General features: G+C 41.0%; 1 protein-coding gene and 1 long non-coding RNA gene across 3 annotated transcripts; one reads left to right on the top strand and one right to left on the bottom strand.

The window, feature by feature from the left end:
- Positions 1 to 340: 340 nt before the first annotated feature.
- Positions 341 to 20,590, bottom strand: recql5 (RecQ helicase-like 5). The gene is made up of 24 exons (XM_063904251.1): positions 20,425 to 20,590; positions 20,115 to 20,236; positions 18,912 to 19,433; positions 18,259 to 18,355; positions 18,059 to 18,170; positions 17,825 to 17,987; positions 17,659 to 17,741; positions 10,849 to 11,067; positions 10,675 to 10,771; positions 9,265 to 9,301; positions 9,119 to 9,177; positions 8,844 to 8,914; positions 8,660 to 8,750; positions 8,411 to 8,584; positions 7,428 to 7,752; positions 7,055 to 7,268; positions 5,612 to 5,657; positions 5,409 to 5,479; positions 3,347 to 3,392; positions 3,091 to 3,161; positions 2,529 to 2,574; positions 2,009 to 2,221; positions 1,648 to 1,720; positions 341 to 1,565 (listed from the first exon to the last, which is right to left on the bottom strand). The coding sequence occupies exons 1-24, from the start codon at positions 20,519 to 20,521 to the stop codon at positions 1,441 to 1,443; spliced, it is 3,174 nt and encodes a 1,057-aa protein (XP_063760321.1). The 5' UTR covers positions 20,522 to 20,590; the 3' UTR covers positions 341 to 1,440.
- Positions 10,870 to 17,309, top strand: LOC134878302 (uncharacterized). Of its 2 annotated transcripts, XR_010167662.1 has the most exons (6): positions 10,870 to 11,070; positions 11,216 to 11,365; positions 12,405 to 12,539; positions 12,630 to 12,675; positions 16,571 to 16,689; positions 16,782 to 17,309. It is a non-coding gene; the product is annotated as an uncharacterized LOC134878302 (long non-coding RNA). The 2 variants fall into 2 exon arrangements; XR_010167661.1 differs by lacking the exons at positions 10,870 to 11,070; positions 11,216 to 11,365 and having other exon boundaries at positions 12,169 to 12,539.
- Positions 20,591 to 20,596: the final 6 nt, after the last annotated feature.

Raw genomic sequence — 20,596 nt, 5'->3', positions numbered from 1 at the left:
ATGTTTATTTGACATTATAGTATCATAACACCCTATACATTGTACTTTAATTTAATTTCGTTATGAATTTATTCTAAACACTTTTAGATGGTAATGTTTAGGAAATGATTGACACTCATTACATGTATTCAGTCGTTTTACCTTCCATTGTCTAAACGCACCAATAGTAAGATCTTAAGTTACAAGGGGCCCGTGAAGGCAGCACCACAGGGGGTGACGTCATAGTCTATTGAACTGCGTCCCCGGCACCGACCTCTCCTCCTCCCCCCAGCCCTCCAATAAGTGTAATTGTCCAATTGAAGACATTTGTGTTGGAAATAAAGACACAGTGAGGCTGTCACACGGAGGTTAGTCCTTTTCAGCATGGAATTTATTGTAAACATTTAGGAGCAGAGAGGACACAGACTGAGGCTGTTCACCCTGCACAGCCAGGCCTCTGTCCATTAGTGCTTCCTGTCCTCTCTGGGCCTCCTGACTGTGGAGTCCTGACAAACAGACAGACAGACAGACTGACAGACTGACTGACAGGCACTACAACCAAGGAATATTTCCCTTATTGGGAACAACATAACCACAAACAAAATCTTCCTTTGCTTAAAGACACAACAAAAAATAAAAACATTTGGTTTGTCGTTGAATCAAGAACATAAAAACACAACGGGAGAGTTTCATATCGTTACTGTCCATTCACACCATATGTAGCAGCAGGAATAATAGGCCTCCAAAAATAGAACAAACTTTTTTTTTCAAATATAAACAGAAATCCAGTGTGTTTGTACGTTTGTGCCCAATTACTTCCAAGTGTGCATTTCTTGACATTACTGTCAGCCATTTCCAAAAGGTGTTTCTAGCCATACTGTCCGTTGCTAAGTCTGCCATTTTCTACACTGAAATATTTCAACAACAACAATTGGATAAATTGTCATGCAAGTGTCTTTACTTCCATTGTCCCAGGAGGACGAACCATTATACATTTGTTGATCCCGTGATTTTTTTTTCCCAGCCGCATGTTAGCACATGGCTCTTGTTTATTCCAAGAGCCCTTTGGTTTTAATCCCTTAAGTATGAACTTGCAGACACATATTTTACTGGAGATTTAAGTGTGATATAATGGACTGGATATAGAAGTGCCACACTGTGGTTAAACATATAAAGGATAATCGCTGCCTAAAGAACATTGATTACAACATACTTTGCACTCCAGACATATGAAATGTACACACCTTTTCGAAACATAAACAAAACTCCTCATATCAGTGTGCACACAGTACAACAACGCTCTGTCAGTGTGTAACAGTCATGGTATTGCTTAATTATCGACACAAAGCCTGACAAACAGAACTCTAGCAGCAAATTATTTTTTTCCCCGCAGGCATCCAGGGTTAATACTGAGTTCGCCTAGGCACTGAAAAAGAGGAACGGCAATATTTACACTTCCCATCACTCCTGGTTCTCTGTGGTTTTACAGCTCTGCGTCTTTCTGAGGTGCATCCAGTCCGCCTCGCTCTTACAGTGCTGCACTTTGATGAAGAACTTCTTGATGAGAGTTTTGGCTTCGGCTTTAACTGCAGACACAGAGACGAGTTTAAGAGGAGGCGATCGCATGCAGCAGAGCACAACTTTTAAGATTATTTATCCCCTGCTTACCTTGCCCTTTCCCTCGACTCCTCCCCTCGGTGAGGAGGTGAGATAAGAAGCGTGCAAAGGACTTAAACAGCTCCTGCAACCGAAGAAAACAACGGCTGAGAAATCATTTAATTTCACTCATTTAATTGAACATATTTGATAAGATCTACTTTATTGATCCCAAATACCTTATACATTATGATATCCAAAGCAGTTTATAAAAATGAAATTCAGATTCTAAATGCACAGAAGTTGTGCGAGTACAATATGTGTACATATTTAGGGGTATTGAAAAAGCAAAACAGTGTGAAGTCTGATTAAAAAATAAACTATGAAGCTGGTGGGGAGAGGAGGTGTTGTAGAGGGTTTATATCGCTCTTACCTTTGTGGCAAACTTTCTCTGAGAGTAAAACGGGTCGAGGTATCGGACCACGATGTCCGCTGCTTCCTTCAGCGTCACCGGTTCAGGTGGCTCGTTGGCTGAGATCATTGCACGCTCCTGCATGTTGAGGTTAAAGGTCACTCTTTTCTCTGAGGGGCGACTGCGCTTCGCCGGAGGAGAGGACGCTTTTTGCACCGACACCTTATCTGTCACCTGAAATCACACACACCATCAGTCCCTGGGAGATCTGTCTGAAGATTATAAAACAGTAGAATAGAGCTTTATCTCTTAGAGCACTTTAACACATCCAAACCAAAGTGCTGTAGAGAGAAATAAATAACATAGAAAAGCTGACTTACCATAAAATAAGTAGAAATACAAATAAAAAGGTCAAATCAAGAGTAAAAATAATAACTGCCATGTATTGTAAAAAATAGACAATTTATAAGCAATAGAAACTCAACAGTCTAAGTGTTGAACGCTAAGGAGAAGATCAGAGAGGAAACACACACACACTTACCTCTTCTGTCGGAGCAGGTTCATCCTCTTCCCATGTTTCCTTTCGTCTGTGTGAGAGGTAACAAATGTCACATTTTCCCATCAACTTGTTCTAATAACGGTTCAACGAGACATTTACTACATTTATTTAAAGAACTGTCTAAGTTTTATTTTGAGGTAATTATATTTTTACTCCAGTACAGTTCAAGGGACAATAACTGTGACTCCACTACATGTGTTTTATAACTTTAGTCACTTGTTATTTTGCAGATTCAGATTAATAACTAAATGTAAACCAAACATTTATGTTAGTGTAGTATTTGACTTTAATAAAAGAAAGAATAAGGAGGCAAATTCACAAGCTAGCAGTGTTTAGCACTTTCAAAATAAAAGTAAAGAAATCGATATTATTTATAAAAAATGTTCTATTCTTTTGGAATAATTGTCCACTTTAATATTTTATATATTTGTAAGATTTACATTCATGTTTTCCTTCTAATTATTGGCTTTGTAGATACAGCTGAATGAAAATGAGAATGTGTGTATACTGAAACTGAAACTGAAATAAAATGCCCAATCTTTACCTTCTCTCCAAGGGGTGAATGCGTTTTGCCGGAGGAGAGAATGCTCTTTGCACGGTCACCTTATCTGTCACCTGAAATCACACACACACACACACATGTACCATCAGTCCCTGGGATATATGTCTGAAGATTATACAACAGTATAATACAGCTTTATCTGTACAGCACTTTAAAACATCCAAGCCAAAGTACTGTAGAGAGAAATGAATCACATAGAAGAGAAGATCGGAGGAAACACACACACACACACACTTACCTCTTCTGTCAGAACAGGGTCATCATCTTCCCATGTTTCCTTTTGTCTGTGTGAGAGGTAAAACATGTCACAGTTTCCCATCAACATTTATTTAAAGAACTGTCTTTAAGTTGTATTTGAGGTCATTATATTTTTACTCCAGTACAATTCAGTGGTTGTTTTATAACTTGAAGTCGTAGTTATTTATCAGATTAATAAAACAAAATGTAAACCAAACATGTATGTATTATTTTAAGTGTACTGTTTTACTTTAATAAAAGAAAGGATAAGGAGGCAAATTCACAAGCTAACAGTGTTTAGCGCTTTCAAAAGTATATATACAGTGGGGCAAAAAAGTATTTAGTCAGCCACCAATTGTGCAAGTTCTCCCATTTAAAAAGATGAGAGAGGCCTGTAATTTTTATCATAGGTATACCTCAACTATGAGAGACAAAATGAGAAAAAAAAATCCAGGAAATCACATTGTAGGATTTTTAAAGAATTTATTTTCAAATTATTGTGGAAAATAAGTATTTGGTCAATAACAAAAGTTCATCTCAATACTTTGTTATATACCCTTTGTTGGCAATGACAGAGGTCAAACGTTTTCTGTAAGTCTTCACAAGGTTTCCACACACTGTTGCTGGTATTTTGGCCCATTCCTCCATGCAGATCTCCTCTAAAGCACTGATGTTTTGGGGCTGTCGCTGGGCAACACGGACTTTCAACTCCCTCCAAAGATTTTCTATGGGGTTGAGATCTGGAGACTGGCTAGGCCACTCCAGGACCTTGAAATGCTTCTTACGAAGCCACTCCTTCGTTGCCCTGGCGGTGTGTTTGGGATCATGGTCATGCTGAAAGACCCAGCCACGCTTCATCTTCAGTGCCCTTGCTGATGGAAGGAGGTTTTCACTCAAAATCTCACGATACATGGCCCCATTCATTCTTTCCTTTACACAGATCAGTCGTCCTGGTCCCTTTGCAGAAAAACAGCCCCAAAGCATGATGTTTCCACCCCCATGCTTCACAGTAGGTATGGTGTTCTTTGGATGCAACTCTGCATTCTTTCTCCTCCAAACACGACAAGTTGAGTTTTTACCAAAAACTTCTATTTTGGTTTCATCTGACCATATGACATTCTCCCAATCCTCTTCTGGATCATCCAAATGCCCTCTAGCAAATTTCAGACAGGCCTGGACATGTACTGGCTTAAGCGGGGGGACACGTCTGGAACTGCAGGATTTAAGTCCCTGGCGGCGTAGTGTGTTACTGATGGTAGCCTCTGTTACTTTGGTCCCAGCTCTCTGCAGGTCATTCACTAGGTCCCCCCGTGTGGTTCTGGGATTTTTGCTCACTGTACTTGTGATCATTTTGACCCCACGGGGTGAGATCTTGCGTGGAGCCCCAGATCGAGGGAGATTAGCAGTGGTCTTGTATGTCTTCCATTTTCTAATAATTGCTCCCACAGGTGATTTCTTCACACCAAGCTGCTTACCTATTGCAGATTCAGTTTTCCCAGCCTGGTGCAGGTCTACAATTTTGTCTCTGGTCTCCTTTGACAGCTCTTTGGTCTTGGCCATAGTGGAGTTTGGAGTATGACTGTTTGAGGTTGTGGACAGGTGTCTTTTATACTGATAACGAGTTCAAAAAGGTGCCATTAATACAGGTAACGAGTGGAGGACAGAGGAGCCTCTTAAAGAAGAAGTTACAGGTCTGTGAGAGCCAGAAATCTTGCTTGTTTGTAGGTGACCAAATACTTATTTTACAGAGGAATTTACCAATTAATTCATTAAAAATCCTACAATGTGATTTCCTGGATTTTTTTTCTCATTCTGTCTCTCATAGTTGAAGTGTACCTATGATGAAAATTACAGGCATCTCTCATCTTTTTAAATGGGAGAACTTGCACAATTGGTGGCTGACTAAATACTTTTTTGCCCCACTGTATATATTATCGTATTTTTGTCATCCATCTATATTTCACCACCTGCTTATTTTACATTCATGTTTACTTTCTAATTATTGGCTTGTAAATGTAAATATGTGTTAATAATGAAACTGAAATAAAATGCTCAATCTTTACCTTCTCTCCAAAGGGTGAAAGCTCTCCATAAGAGGAGAGGACGCTTTCCGCGACGTCACATCATCCGTCACCTGAAATCACACACACACGTGAACCTTCAGTCCCTGAGACGCGCACACACACACACACACACACACACACACACACACACACACACACACACACACACACACACACACACACACACACACACACACACAGACCTCTTCTGTCACAGCTTCTTCATCCTCTTCCTGCGTTTCCTCTTGTCTGTGTGAGAGGTAAAAATAATTAAATGTTCCATCAACTTCTTCTAGAAATGGCTCATCAAGACCTTTACTACATTTAAAGAACAATATTTAAGTTTTATTTTGGGTTGATTGTACTCGATCATTCACATTACGATATCTTACTTCTAACCCACTTCATTTCAGAGCAAAATAAAGTCATGTTTATTCAACTACATTTTTAATAACTTTAGTTACTAGTTTTTTTTGCAGATTCAGATCAATAGTTAAAATTGCAGTCAACAAATTAAACACGCATGTATAATTATAAGTTAATACAGAGCTGTTTGTTCATTAAAACATGTCAACATGTCACAGTAGAGGCACTAAATACAAATATGAACCTGGCAATGAGAGCCCCTTTAACGTTCAAAATATGCTCAATCTTTACCAGCTTTATCAACATCAAAAAGATAAACATAGAAATGCATTAATGATTATAATTGTATAATAAATATTATTCTGAAATGGACGAATCTGCATAATGACTACTGTTCCTTTTGTACTTTTACTTCATTTTGAATGCAGGACTTTGACATGTAGCAATGTCATCAGTGAGGACCTGACATGGACACATCACACCAGGGTCATATCCAAGACGGCTCGACAGCGGCTCTTCTTCCTCCGCAGGCTGCAGAAGTTCAACATGGACTCCAGGATACTCTGCAACTTCTATAGGTGCACCATCGAGAGTATCCTGACTGGCTGCATCACCGCCTGGTATGGCAGTTGCACCGCCCTCAACCGTAAGACTTTACAGAGGGTGGTGAAAACTGCTCAGCACATCACCAGGACGGAGCTGCCATCCATGGAGGACCTCTACACCCAGCGGTGTAGGAAGAAGGCCGGTCGATAATAAAGGACCCCCATCACCCCAGCAACAATCTGTTCTGTCTGCTGCCGTCTGGCAGACGGTACCGCAGCATCCGGACCAAGACCACCAGACTCAGAGACAGTTTTATACCACAGGCTATAAGACTGGTGAACTCCTGAGCTCTGTGAATGTCTAATCTGTTTATACGCAATATATGCATCGTTCTATACCTCCTCATACAACAGTGTAAAGTATTTCAATTACTGTACAGTATATTTAAATAATTTCAATGTATTCCACATATGTATATATTTCACATCCTCAAATCTTTATTGTTGTTATTGTAAATATTTTTCTCTCTTTTTGCACTATTTTATTTATCTTATTGGCACCATGTATGTTGAGTTGTTGGAGGAGCATGGGATATAAGATTTTCATTGCCAACATATACGTTGTATCTGCTGTGCATATGACAAATAAAACCTTTGAACTTTGAACTTGTTTCTCTACACTAAGGTACTGCTACTTTTACTGAAGTAAAATAAGTTCCTGAAAAGGCGTCTTACCCTGCAGGAGTCGTCAGATCCTCTGTGGATGAGTACTGAAACCACTTCCCCTCTAACGTCTCTGTTTTATGCGTTTCCTCCTCGTCTGCACTATCCGATATGACTATTACTTCTTCTTCAGGACTCATCTCCGCATCTTCCACAATGACAATAGGTGGATCGATTTCCTGATCGTCCTCTTCGATGTTTTGATATAACGTAGCATCATCAGGTGGTTCCTCCTCCTCCTCCGCCTCCTCCGCCTCCTCCTCCTCCTCCTCCTCCTCCTCCTCCTCCGCCTCCTCCGCCTCCTCCGCCTCCTCCGCCTCCTCCTCTGCCTCTGCCTCCTCCTCCTCCTCTTCCTCCTCTTCCTCCTGGCTTTTCTCCGGTGTGTCTTTCTTTGCAAAGTACTGGAAGATGTTGCGGGAGCTCTTTGCTGCCTCCGCTAGCTTCTGCTGCTTCTTGCTCATGGCTCTTCCTGCCTTCGTGGGGCTGCTCAGGGAGGCGGCGACGGCCATCGCTTTGGCTCTGATGGACGACGTTACGGCCAAACACGCGTCCTTGTTTGTCTCTCCAGATCCCCCTGAGCTGTCGTTGTTAAACCCGCCGCTTTCACTGTTAGACCCCGTGTCCGAGTTGGAGGTCTTCAGGAGTTCCTTAGCCGTCATGAAGGGGTTGGACGATCCCCTCAGGCCTGCTCCTACTCTCTTACGCTTCATCTGGAGGAAGTCAAGCTACATGTTTATATCCAAACACTCTGCTGCCAAGTAGGGCAAGATTATCTTCCTCATCAATTCATTTGCTGATCATTTTCTAGATGAATCAAGTAATTTTCTGGTCTTTAAAATGTTGAAAACATAGAAAAATGTAAATCCCACATTCATAAATTCCAATTAATATCATGATGAGGATGTCCACGGTTATTTCAAAGGGTTTTCTAATCTATTTAACCAGGTGTGGGGAACCTTCTTCTTCCATATCCAAACTTCCTCTCGTAATTTTCCGCTACTATTTTGACAATTAGCTACACATTCACGTTTATAAATCACTATATTGATATAATCAATTATACCCAATTCAAACTTTTCTATACTTGGGTTCTGTCTGTAATATCATCATGCCCTCGTGTTTGCATGCAAGCAGGGAGGAGATCTTTAAATCTCTACTATCTAAATTGGATTCGGGATGACGGAATTGATCATTTTTTATGTCTGAAAATAGCATCTCCTGCCATCAAGAGGTTAACCAATTATCAATATAGCTGGCAATTATTTTTCGGTCTATTACCTTAGCAATCATTAAAAAAAAGTGTTGCTGCACTGTCTAGCCGCACTAACCAATGTAATATAAGGGTGAGTGAGTGCAAGTAGATCTTACGGAGTACATTTCCGATGCAGATGTGAACCCCTGCAGCTCCTCTGCAAAGGAGGCAGACGACGACGACGGTGTTTCCTCTTTGAGTTTTGACTCATTTTCCGTGGATTCACTGCCGCTGTCCGTCTTGACGTATTCTCCTTTTTCTCCAGGTCCTGTCCTCTTCAGCTCTGATACCTTCAAAACAATGTTATACATGTTATAGAAGCATATCTTCCAGATGCTGTGAGAGGAAGTGCATTCAGTGGTTACCCTCTTCAGGACGGCGGCTTTGTACAAGTTGGAGGACTTGCTGCTCTTGAAGACCGTATGTTCAATTTCCACCGCTAAAGACACGGTGTCACTGCGGAGAAACGGAGAACACATGAAATACAATGTGGGGTAAAATAACATACTGTATATAAATGATTTTTAAAGCATGTGTCTGCGTAATTACTTGAATGTGTCATCTGCTCTCTGGTGGCTGTATAATGCTTCCTGCAAGAGGCTCAGACAGTGCTCTCGGGCCTGAATTGGAATAAATAAAAGGTTAAAAAAATTCTAGAAAAATGTAACAAAATCTTCAAGTTAAAACAAATTCAAAACCTTATTTTTTATCCTGTAGAAAAATATCCTTTTATACCTACTGCATTCTCATTATTATTTTTCATGTAAACCATCTTTCCCTTGAGTGTTACTCTGTTGAGGAATGTGCGTGGTGCGTTCAGGTACCTTTACAGTGAGTCTGGGGATCCTCTGACTGCTGCCGTCTCTCAGTGGGCAGTCAGCATCTGCACAGCACGATACAGAGGTTATATGCGACAAAGATCAGCCTGGATAACATTTTATAATCATTTTATTCTTCCAGTGATGTTTACCTGGAGAGACAAAGCCTTCCCGCTGACGGTTCATCCCCTGAAGAAAAACAAGAGCACAATGAGAGGGTCATTATGTGATTGTACAGAGAAATGACACACTGGGACACTTCCTTAACCCGAACACTGCCAAATGACCTGATTTGAGTGATCGGCTGGGGACGTTTGTTGCATTTTACTCCTCCTTTTCCTGTTATCTCTCATCAAGCACTATCAAATACAGAAGCCAAGTGAGGAAAGAAGTCCCAATCTAATTTCTTTGTCTTGATTAAAACAGTTTTCTCTTCTGTGTTTTTGACTAAAAAACAAGGGGAACAATTTTTTTCAACAGACTTGAAATATGGAAAGTGGACTGCTACTTGGAGAGGTCCCAGTTCACCTCCTAGGCCCTGCTGTGGTGCCCTTGAGCAAGGCACCGGACACCTCCAATCCCCCCCTCCCCATTGCTCCCCGGGCGCTGCACAATAGCTGCCCACTGCTCCTAGTACTAGGATGGGTTAAATGCAGAGGACCAATTTCACTGTGTGTGCTCTGCTGTGTGCATGGATGTGACAATAAAGAGGGTTTCATCCTCCGATTCTGTTCTTGAGCTCTAAACACAAGGAACTACTTACAGTATATTGTGATTTAACAAGTCAGGGCAATTAAAACTCACGTGGTAAAAGAATGACTAATTTGAGTCTGATTTAGAACATGGGATAGTGGTGCACTTCAACCTCTTGGCCAGAGTGAGAACTACAACAACAATCACCATAAACTCATTAAGGAAGATGGAAAGAATATCTTCACCTGCAGCCTTTAAACAGACACTTCTTTAGTTTCTCAGAAAAAAATATCAGCAGTTGTCGAAATCCTAAGTTTGATTAGTTACATCTTATTCCAAAAATCTTCCGCACAATATTGATTTTCTTCCCGTTTACACAATGATCGATATGTTTCCAAAAATTCATAAACTTCGGATATGGCCATCTTTCAAGCTTACATGAGATTATCATTAAAACAAAAACATGTTTCGGGTCGCAATAGTACTTCAACCGGAGAGATCAAACACATGACGAGCTTTACAGGGAGTTCTGAGTGGCGTGTGATTTGCGTGAAGATCAAAAAACCTCCTTATGCGTTTGTTCATGCCAGCTCTTTTAAACTATTTTAGGAATGCTCCATTCCTGCTTTTATTGATGTTGTGTTGTGAAGTAGAAAAGCTCCACATGGACCTGCAGACAAATAGTTAAACATCAGTGTTCCTGTGAACATGTGGGAGCGATTTATCAGTCCTCTCTAACAGAGGGCCTCAACCCTTCCTGCCAACAGCTGGCATACAGATGCCAAAAAAAAAAACACTGCATGGAGAGGTTTTTCTAGTAATAGAAAATATATTTTAAGAGAATATTTATGTTGATGGTAATGATTTACCTTCCGCATGGTCATCTGCTTCTTGTAGAGGTCAGTAAATTCCTTTTTCCTTGCTGAGCCATCGTCTTCAGCACCCTCCGCTTCCTCTTCATCAAACCTGCAAGGTGTGACGTCAGTGTCAGTCGAAGGGTTCACGTCTGCTTTATATTACACATGTCACTAAATGCGTCCTGCCTTTCAAAGCCATAGCCCTTCTTTCCTCCTTCGTAGAAGCCCTGCAGGAAACCGAAGGGTCCTGAGGGCTGACTGCTCTGAGCTTGGGTCTGGGTGCTGAGGGAACTCGCTCTCTCCAGCTGGGCGCGCACCAATTTGGGATTACAACAGAAGTCGCAGGCACCGGCACAATTTGGCGTCTTGTCCCCAAAGAACTTGGAGATGGTGGCATGGCGACAACTGGTGAGAATAAAGGGGAAACACAGCTTGTTAAAATCTTAGAGTGGCTCTTTTGTGCTAATTTTCAGGTTCATATTTGTTATTTGTGTCTCTACTGGGACATGTCTCTATGGTTTAATGTTCAAAAAGCTCTTTATTTGTCTCATAGTGCCTGTGCTGCAGCAGCTGTTTTCACCCTCTGTCTGAAACCAGAGCCCAGTCTGCTATGATGGCTCTGTTGTGATTGGCCAACCGCTTACAGATGTCCCACCCCTTAGCCTATCATGTACAACGTGTTTGAGCACTAGCCAAAAGAAGCGTAAGTATTACATAGTGACATCATTATGTTACAAAAGGAAACAAAGGAGTCAAATGGAGACGTTTCTGGTAAGGGGGTAGTTTGTGGGAGAGATTTCAGCCTATGGAGACCATTTACATACCTAAAAACCTATATAAACTACAGGAAAGGGAAAACCCTAAAAAGCATAATAGGGCCTCTTTATTACATTCAGGATGAGTTCAAATACATTCGCAGTCTGAATTTGGTTACATAATACAGTCTGCATTTACAAGGTCGAGCCCGATGATGTTTTTGAGCACACAGCGAACGTCTCTCTATCATACGGGGACCATCTGGTGCATCATTGATCCGTTAGCTGTTGTGTAACCACACGATACTGTGATCGATGTTTCTGTTCTTCTTTTAGTCAAACAGGGTCAGTCCAATAAAAACAATATACGATTTACCGAAAATAAACAAGCTAATAGACAGAGTTATTAGCTTTAGCATCGACTTCTTTGTGTACTGATAACAAGAACAGATAGAGTGAACTCAATCTATTTTGGGAGGCCATTTGTCTTCCATTTTCTGGGTTTTTTAGGACACAATGCAATTATTTTTGATAAAACACAGTTGTAGATGCAAAAACATTTTTAGAAACAAGGCTTCACACTTCTATAATCAGAGCCAGTGTTATATAACAGCCGATATTCACACGACCACACACTCTTTTATCGTGTCTGTTTGGGAAACAGCCCATTAGTGTAGCCACTTCAATAACATACTAACTACCTCGCTGGAAATGGAAACGTCGTCTCCAGTTGTGAAAAAAAAGGGAAAAGCATTTCCAACAAAAGGAGGTGGGGAAAGGAAGGAGGCACACAAAGACTCAGCGAGGCAACAGTCACTCCCAGCGAGGACTGGCAAAGAGCAAACAGCCTCAGAGGAACTAAAGTGAGGAGCTACTCTACAACAGAAGAGAGAATAAGAAGAGAAGAGGAGCAAGAAGAGATTAAGAGGAGCATGACAGGAGATTTGATTTCATGTGTCTTCTCACTTTTGCTCCACTCCTATGCAGAGAGTATCATCAGTACCTGAGGAATTATCCCTCCTAACCTTAATCTCAACCTGCTTATCTTCAGCTGCTGCTCTGGGTGACGTGCTGCAGGTTTCAACAACAAACTAACACGCTGACAAATATAACACTCGGCAGGTAACTCCTTCGGGGAGGACATGTCATATTCATCACTGCCTCCTCCTTGTCGACTCGTCTGTTTACTCATGTTTTGTATTTGTTTTTTAGACAGTCAGTCTGGGCTGGGCTGAGCGTGTGAAAACAACTCTCTCGGGTAAGTGCATTTTGCTCTGAGTCTGTCTGTAAAACATGAAGTTTGAGAGGCAAAGCACCTGAGGAGGACTCAAGGTTAGGAAGAATGTGAAGAATGTGTTCAGAAATACAGACTTGTTGTTAGGTCAGACACATACTCGGAAGTTAAACTAGCGTGTTACTAAATAAAACTCTGTAGTCATACCAATGGCATTTTGGTAGGATGTTTGGGGAGTTGTTCACTTGATTTCATTGAAAATAAAACACAAAGAGTGTGTAAAGTGATGGTTAAAGAGGCAAAGTTTCATTTTCTTTTTTTTTTAAATGATGAGAGACAGGATGAAAACAGGAAATAAAATTACCACGCACCAATAGCTGACTGTGCAGAAATGTTCTTTTATCAGTCAGAGTCAGCTACCACTTCCGCTTACCAACTAGTTGTCTTTTTTTTTATGATAAGTACTTCTGGATTGATATCTGCATGTTCAAAATCTAAAAATACCCTTCAACAATGTATGCCACGTAACAGTAGTAAGACAGGAACTCTTCATGAAGTTTATTGTATGCAGTTTGTTTTATACAGAGGTGATGACTCAGCTTTATGTCATGTTGTTTAACAACATTTTGCTGGGGGGCAAAAAAGTAAACTAACAGGTGCTCCTTAATCATTACACAAGACATCAAACTGAATTAAAACACAGTGCAACACCCCTAGTATCTTTTAAAGCAAATAACTTAAAGGTGTGTGACATACATAGAATCTAACAGTCCGACTTTGACATTTTTAGATCCCATGAAAAATACATTTTAAAATCAATACACAAAATCAGTTAATTGAAAACTGAGTGCATGTCTTTATTATAAGATTCTCACATAATATCTAATTGTGCTGCTTGGACTTTCTGAGATATAGCTATAGTTTTTTCATATTAAATAAAATGTTTCTCTGTAAATATATTTAAAGAGAAACAAATCCGTAGTCCCGTGTGATATAGTATGATAAGCAAAAACCTGATTTGGATTTTGTGCTAAAAAGTTGAGAGCATACCTCAACCAAAAGGTATAGAGTCCTAAAAGTCCCATCCAGGAAGTAGTCAGATCTTCAGATATTTAAAAGATAGTATGTGTGAAAAGGGAGCTTATGAGTAGCTGATAGGACGACTTCTTACATTTTTGGGCTCACAGTTTTTCCCTGTTAACAGTGTATGTGCTAAAGTAAGCTAAGCTAAAGCTAAGCTATCTTAATGGTGTTTTCATCCAGCTAACTACACATTGCACCGACATGACAGTAGTATCAATCTTTCCATGATGTTAAACAAATCCTTTAACAATGAACTATATTCTATCATAAAGTATTTGAAATGTCTTGGTGTTATTTTTTGTTATCAATTTAATACAGCTAAACCAGCAAATAGCTGAGCCGCAGACTGTCACACCCTGTGCCAGTGATTTAATGCTGAGCACAAAAACACATTCAACAGTTAATCACGTATAACTTGGCACTTGGAGCCCCACCCATTAAATTAAATAACACAAAACAGTTACAGTGGGGCAAAAAAGTATTTAGTCAGCCACCAATTGTGCAAGTTCTCCCATTTAAAAAGATGAGAGAGGCCAGTAATTTTCATCATAGGTATACCTCAACTATGAGAGACAGAATGAGAAAAAAAAATCCAGGAAATCACATTGTAGGATTTTTAATGAATTAATTGGTAAATTCCTCGGTAAAATAAGTATTTGGTCACCTACAAACAAGCAAGATTTCTGGCTCTCACAGACCTGTAACTTCTTCTTTAAGAGGCTCCTCTGTCCTCCACTCGTTACCTGTATTAATGGCACCTTTTTGAACTCGTTATCAGTATAAAAGACACCTGTCCACAACCTCAAACAGTCATACTCCAAACTCCACTATGGCCAAGACCAAAGAGCTGTCAAAGGAGACCAGAGACAAAATTGTAGACCTGCACCAGGCTGGGAAAACTGAATCTGCAATAGGTAAGCAGCTTGGTGTGAAGAAATCAACTGTGGGAGCAATTATTAGAAAATGGAAGACATACAAGACCACTGCTAATCTCCCTCGATCTGGGGCTCCACGCAAGATCTCACCCCGTGGGGTCAAAATGATCACAAGAACGGTGAGCAAAAATCCCAGAACCACACGGGGGGACCTAGTGAATGACCTGCAGAGAGCTGGGACCAAAGTAACAGAGGCTACCATCAGTAACACACTACGCCGCCAGGGACTTAAATCCTGCAGTTCCAGACGTGTCCCCCTGCTTAAGCCAGTACATGTCCAGGCCCGTCTGAAGTTTGCTAGAGGGCATTTGGATGATCCAGAAGAGGATTGGGAGAATGTCATATGGTCAGATGAAACCAAAATAGAACTTTTTGGTAAAAACTCAACTCGTCGTGTTTGGAGGAGAAAGAATGCAGAGTTGCATCCAAAGAACACCATACCTACTGTGAAGCATGGGGGTGGAAACATCATGCTTTGGGGCTGTTTTTCTGCAAAGGGACCAGGACCACTGATCCGTGTAAAGGAAAGAATGAATGGGGCCATGTATCGTGAGATTTTGAGTGAAAACCTCTTCCATCAGCAAGGGCACTGAAGATGAAGCGTGGCTGGGTCTTTCAGCATGACAATGATCCCAAACACACCGCCAGGGCAACGAAGGAGTGGCTTCGTAAGAAGCATTTCAAGGTCCTGGAGTGGCGTAGCAGTCTCCAGATCTCAACCCCATAGAAAATCTTTGGAGGGAGTTGAAAGTCCGTGTTGCCCAGCGACAGCCCCAAAACATCACTGCTTTAGAGGAGATCTGCATGGAGGAATGGGCCAAAATACCAGCAACAGTATGTGAAAACCTTGTGAAGACTTATAGAAAACGTTTGACCTCTATCAACAAAGTATTGAGATGAACTTTTGTTATTGACCAAATACTTATTTTCCACAATCATTTGACAAATATACTTTAAAAATCCTACAATGTGATTTTCTGGATTTTTTTTTCTCATTTTGTTTCTCATAGTTGAGGTATACCTGTGATAAAATTACAGGCCTCTCTCATCTTTTTAAATAGGAGAACTTGCACAATTGGTGACTGACTAAATACTTTTTTGCCCCACTGTATGCACATTAAATTCAATGAGAAAGGGGCCTTCCTGTTCAGGTGAACACAGAAGGACGCCGTGTTTCTTCCTTAGTTACATTTTTTTACAGAAAGTCTGAAAAGTGTTACCTTATATTAGTTATGTTGAACACCCCCCCCCCCCCTATCATTATGTTGCTAAACACTCTTCTTGGTTACAAAAACCACATGGTTTAATCCTGTGCACTCCCAAGGTGGTTAAACTCCCGCCTTACTTTCTCAATCTCATCCTCCTACTTTCTCTTGAAAAAGGAAGGACGATTTTTAAACAGCACACGTTTGCAGACAGATGGCTATAAGTTCTGCTTGTGACCACTCCCTGATTGGAGGGGCCACAAAAGTCACATCCTGATGCCACTGAACACAGGCAGAAAGATGACACACTGCTGTAACCAAACCCAGGCAGGAACTTCTCAGTGTAAATGAGAGCTGGATGATTTGGAAAAAAAGGGACTGATTGCCGACTGTTTTGACTGATATTAGAATCGCAATATGATTGACGATATGGGAGAATTTTTTGCATCATAATCGATACCATCTTATTAAGAGTAATAATATATGAAATGTCTATGTTGTGATTTTTTAAAAGACAATCTCTACCAATCAAATATGTTTTGTTGAGCAGCAGCTCTTCAGCCAAAAGGGTATTTCAACACATATTTGGACAAATAGTGTGCTTCTTGAGATTGGAATATTGCAATAGTCCATTGGGATTTCTAATTGTTTTCAATTAATTGAGCAGGCCTACTCTAAATGCTTTCACTTCACTAGGATGGATGCCAGAGAGGAGACGCTGAGCATCCTGAACAAGATATGGGTGAAGCTGCAAGATCTGCCCAATGCCAACCCGGTAGAGCTGGGAGCTTTCTTTGTCATCTTAAGCTTCATCTGTGAGTCTCCACTCTGTATTATTACTCTTCTCTGTATTTTATTTAAGGGTGACTCTGTCCTGATTTGTGTTTTTTTATTTGCTTTACCGCAGTGGTGTTCATTCTAATGGCAGTGCTGACCTGTGTGACCTGCTGCTGCTGCTGCTGTCGCAAGACCAGGCGATCTATTATTTGAGCACTTGTGGTCCACACAAAGAACTGAAGATGGTGCAAAATGGGCTCAAAACACAACAACAAGTTTTTTCTACAGCCTGAGAAAAGCTTTAAAGAATCCCTAACAGTTAAATATAACTGACTGAGAGTCATGTTCATATACTTAATAGGCATTGAAGTCATTTCAGAGAGCAAACACATATACAGGGTGTGTTTAGTGGCCTTAGAGAAGCCCAACCCTACAAAACAGCTGTCAAACACAGAGGAGGACTGACTGGCTGCCAAACACAATTGCTCAGGCTGCCAGACTTTCAGGAGAATCTACATTCCTTGGAGCATCCCTGGACTTTAAAGGGGGACAACAACGCTTCTGAAGCCAAGAACACCAAAAGATCTTGAACAATGCAGGCAAATATGACAATAAGAGCTACAGAAATGTGTGGAACGATTAAAAAGCACAGTATGTTGCCAAATGTGTTTGTTAATGTTTCTCTAAAGGTAAATATGTGTCATTGTTAAGGAATGAGAATTGGCAGAAAAACAAAGGCAACATTTTCCTAAGGGAGAGGCTTCTCAAATCCACAACAAAGCCTGAAATGAGAGATAAAGTCTGCCCTCTGCTGTGCACAAATGGAAATGTCTCTGATTTTAGCAGCATGCATGGTATGGAAGTGGTGTCAAATGTATAAAAGTGCATGTTATATTACGTGCAAAGGGGGAAGTCGTTATGTAATGATGTGATTCTTTTTACTACACTTTTTTTTAGCATTATCAAAGAGTGACCTGTATGCACGTGTCTCTAAATGCTTTACTCACGCTTCCTGAACACAGTACGACACCATGGCGTCAAAGTCTGTGATGGCTGCTTTGTCCGTCTCCTTTGCGGTTCCATTTTTCGCCTGTAGACAAGTTCAACCAATGTTCACAAACTTGATTTTCATAGGAGCTCTTCACATTTTGAGTTCTCTGTTATTGTGCTCACCTGTTTGCGGGAAATCTCTTTGCGGATGAGGAAGTTCAGTTGCTCCTTATCTTTGGCAGAGTAGTAAATGCGGCAGGAGGAGGGCAGGCCGTCTCTCCCGGCTCGCCCTGACTCTTGGTAGTAGCTGGCCAGGGACTTTGCAAAGTTCCAGTGAGCTACAAACCTGCAGGATAAACAAAACATCAGCATATGCAAACGTAAACAAAATTGAACATCAAAACCTTGTTACCTCACCTGACACTGGCCTTGTCCACACCCATACCAAAGCTGATGGTGGCTACAATAACCAGCACCTTCCCTTCCATCCACTCGTTCTGGGCCTCCGTGCGATCTCCTGTCTTCAGACCTGCAGTATAGAAGCAGAACACGAGAATTTCAGCCCAAATCTTTGTGTTTTCTGACTCTGCAACTACATGGTGGAAAATCTGTCTGACCTGCATGATAAGGTTTGGCCGAGACTCCGAGCTTGGTCAGCTGGTGAGCCACTGCTTCACAGCTTTCCCTGGTCCGACAGTACACAATCCCACAGCCCTGTTCATAAGCATTACTTGGGGTTATATTCTCATGTTAAGGGGAAATCTTGCCTACAAGACAGGTGACATGCAAACAAGAATTGTAAGCTACAATAGAGAATAGTACAACTTATAGTCGACAGTTTAAAATGATATATCACCACATTTTATTGAACTAAAATGGATTTTTTTGAGTTATTATAAGGCTAATTTATCAATCAGGCTCTCGATACAGTTAAATAATCTAAGATATTTATGTTTCCATCAGTTTAATAAGCTGTTCTTTGTCTACCACTCCAACATGATTTTAATATACATTCTTTTCATAAGTTTGAAACCTGTTCAATTAATATTTTTCTTCTTTCCAGCTTGTTATTGGAATTATTTTGTAATTGACACTGAAACAAAAACCTGTTTCCAAAATCTGAACACACTTTAATGCTAAGCTTCTGATGTTTTTAACCAACAACTCGAAATTCCTAAGACAACCCTTTGCAGCATTGTAAATGTCAAAAGTGTTAGACGAATGACAGCTTGTACTTATTGATATCCGATTAAAAAAGGACAATTCCGACCTGTCGTTTAGAGCCGCTGTCCAGGGCTAGCGCTTTCTGAATGAAGGCGTGGAGGTGGGCATAAGGGTTTGGCAGCAGCTCCCTGAAGATCACATCGTAGTGCAAGTTACTGCGGAAGACAGGTGTAACAAAAGACAGCGGTGTGCGCATAGCCAGGGACTGAAGAATGTCCTCTTGTACATTCTTCGGTGCTGTCGCGGTCAGGGCCAAACAGGGAACCCCCTTCAAGCGTTTTCGCAGATTCCCCAGTTTGAGGTAGTCCGGCCTAAAATCGTGCCCCCACTGAGAGACGCAGTGAGCCTCATCCACAGCCAGATAAGACAGCAGGCCACGGGTACACAGGTCCGTCAGGCAGGGACTGAACGAAGGAGAGGCAACCATCTCCGGAGTGATGTAGAGCAGCTTGAGCTTAGGACTGCTGCTCCCTAAATCAGCCAGGATCAGCCGGCGCTCACCTACTGGGAGCTTGGAGTTGATGGTACAGGCGGGGATGTTCAGACTTTTCAGGCGGTCCACTTGGTCCTAAGTACAGGACGGATAAAGCAATAGTGGAACAACCATTCAGATCCTTTACTGCAGTAAAATAACACAGTGTGAAAATACTCCACTACAAGTAAAGTTCCTGACTGCAAAGACCTACGTGAGTAAAATGAAGTTCTTAAAGTATGAAAATATAAATAACAGATTCTGCAATAAAATGCTACCGTAGGTTGAGAGTTCCACTATTATATATGATGTTTTTGGATTAGTATTACAATTGCAGTTCAATTTTCAGCTACACGTCATATTCTTGGAGATCCTCATATTTTTGCAGAGCTGCTGTTCAATACAGAATAATATCAGAAAAAAAAGCCCTATTTTCAGATATGTAATGAAGGAGTGCTTTTTTAAATAGTTTATTTACCTTAAAAAGTAGGGAGGGGTCTGTAAATAATACTTTAGTGTATCACAAATTTTAAAAAATAACCACATCTAGGGATGCATGATTTTCATGATAGAAAGGGGATACAAGAAAAACCCTTTCAGACGAATGTAGTACAATATGCATCAGTATACAGTTGAATAAAATGGAAATACTGAACTAAATAAGTACCTTTAATGTGTATTTCAGTAGTCCTTGCAAAATGTACCTGGTGACACTGCTGTGATTACGACATAATTGAGAGTGCACACTGTGTTGGAGCAGCCCAGTCAGACACTGACCTGAATGAGAGCAATCAGCGGGGATATAACCAGAGTAATACCCGGAGCCAGCACCGCAGGCAGCTGGTAGCAGAGCGACTTCCCTGCTCCAGTGGGCATGCATACAAACACATCCTTATCACCTGCAGGAAAACCCAGTCCCAACAATGCAACACATTAATCTCTTTTCTAACAACACTGCATGTCAGATATCATTCAAACCTAGTCAGACATTTGAACAACAAACACGCCAGTTAAGGTTGCGTGCTGCTAAAAGCCAGCTAACGTTTGCTATTTAGCAGACATAAACTCAACCGATAAACTGTCTTACCTTTGACGACGGCTCTGACAACATCTTCCTGTATTTTAGACCGAAAGTTGTCAAACCCAAAGTGAGTTTTTAAGGCTTGTTTTAAAGTTGTTGCCATCGTTTACCTCTCTGTGGAGAACTCATATAAACTCTGTGCTGTCGTCGCACACTGGTGATGACATCAGTGTGCGAC

Source organism: Eleginops maclovinus, chromosome 16 (genome assembly GCF_036324505.1).
Source record: "Eleginops maclovinus isolate JMC-PN-2008 ecotype Puerto Natales chromosome 16, JC_Emac_rtc_rv5, whole genome shotgun sequence".
Classification (NCBI taxonomy): Eukaryota; Metazoa; Chordata; class Actinopteri; order Perciformes; family Eleginopidae; genus Eleginops; species Eleginops maclovinus.
This window is presented reverse-complemented; position numbering and strand designations above follow the sequence as displayed.

What these genes read in the sequence shown, in the direction of transcription:
- recql5 (XM_063904251.1), bottom strand. Translation starts at nt 20,521, where the DNA reads ATGGCAACAACTTTAAAACAAGCCTTAAAAACTCACTTTGGGTTTGAC. An exon ending in AAGGGCTATGGCTTTGAAAG is followed by an intron (nt 10,772 to 10,848) that starts GCAGGACGCATT and finishes CACACCTTGCAG; the next exon opens with GTTTGATGAAGAGGAAGCGG. An exon ending in TCCCCAGACTCACTGTAAAG is followed by an intron (nt 8,915 to 9,118) that starts GTACCTGAACGC and finishes ATTCCAATTCAG; the next exon opens with GCCCGAGAGCACTGTCTGAG.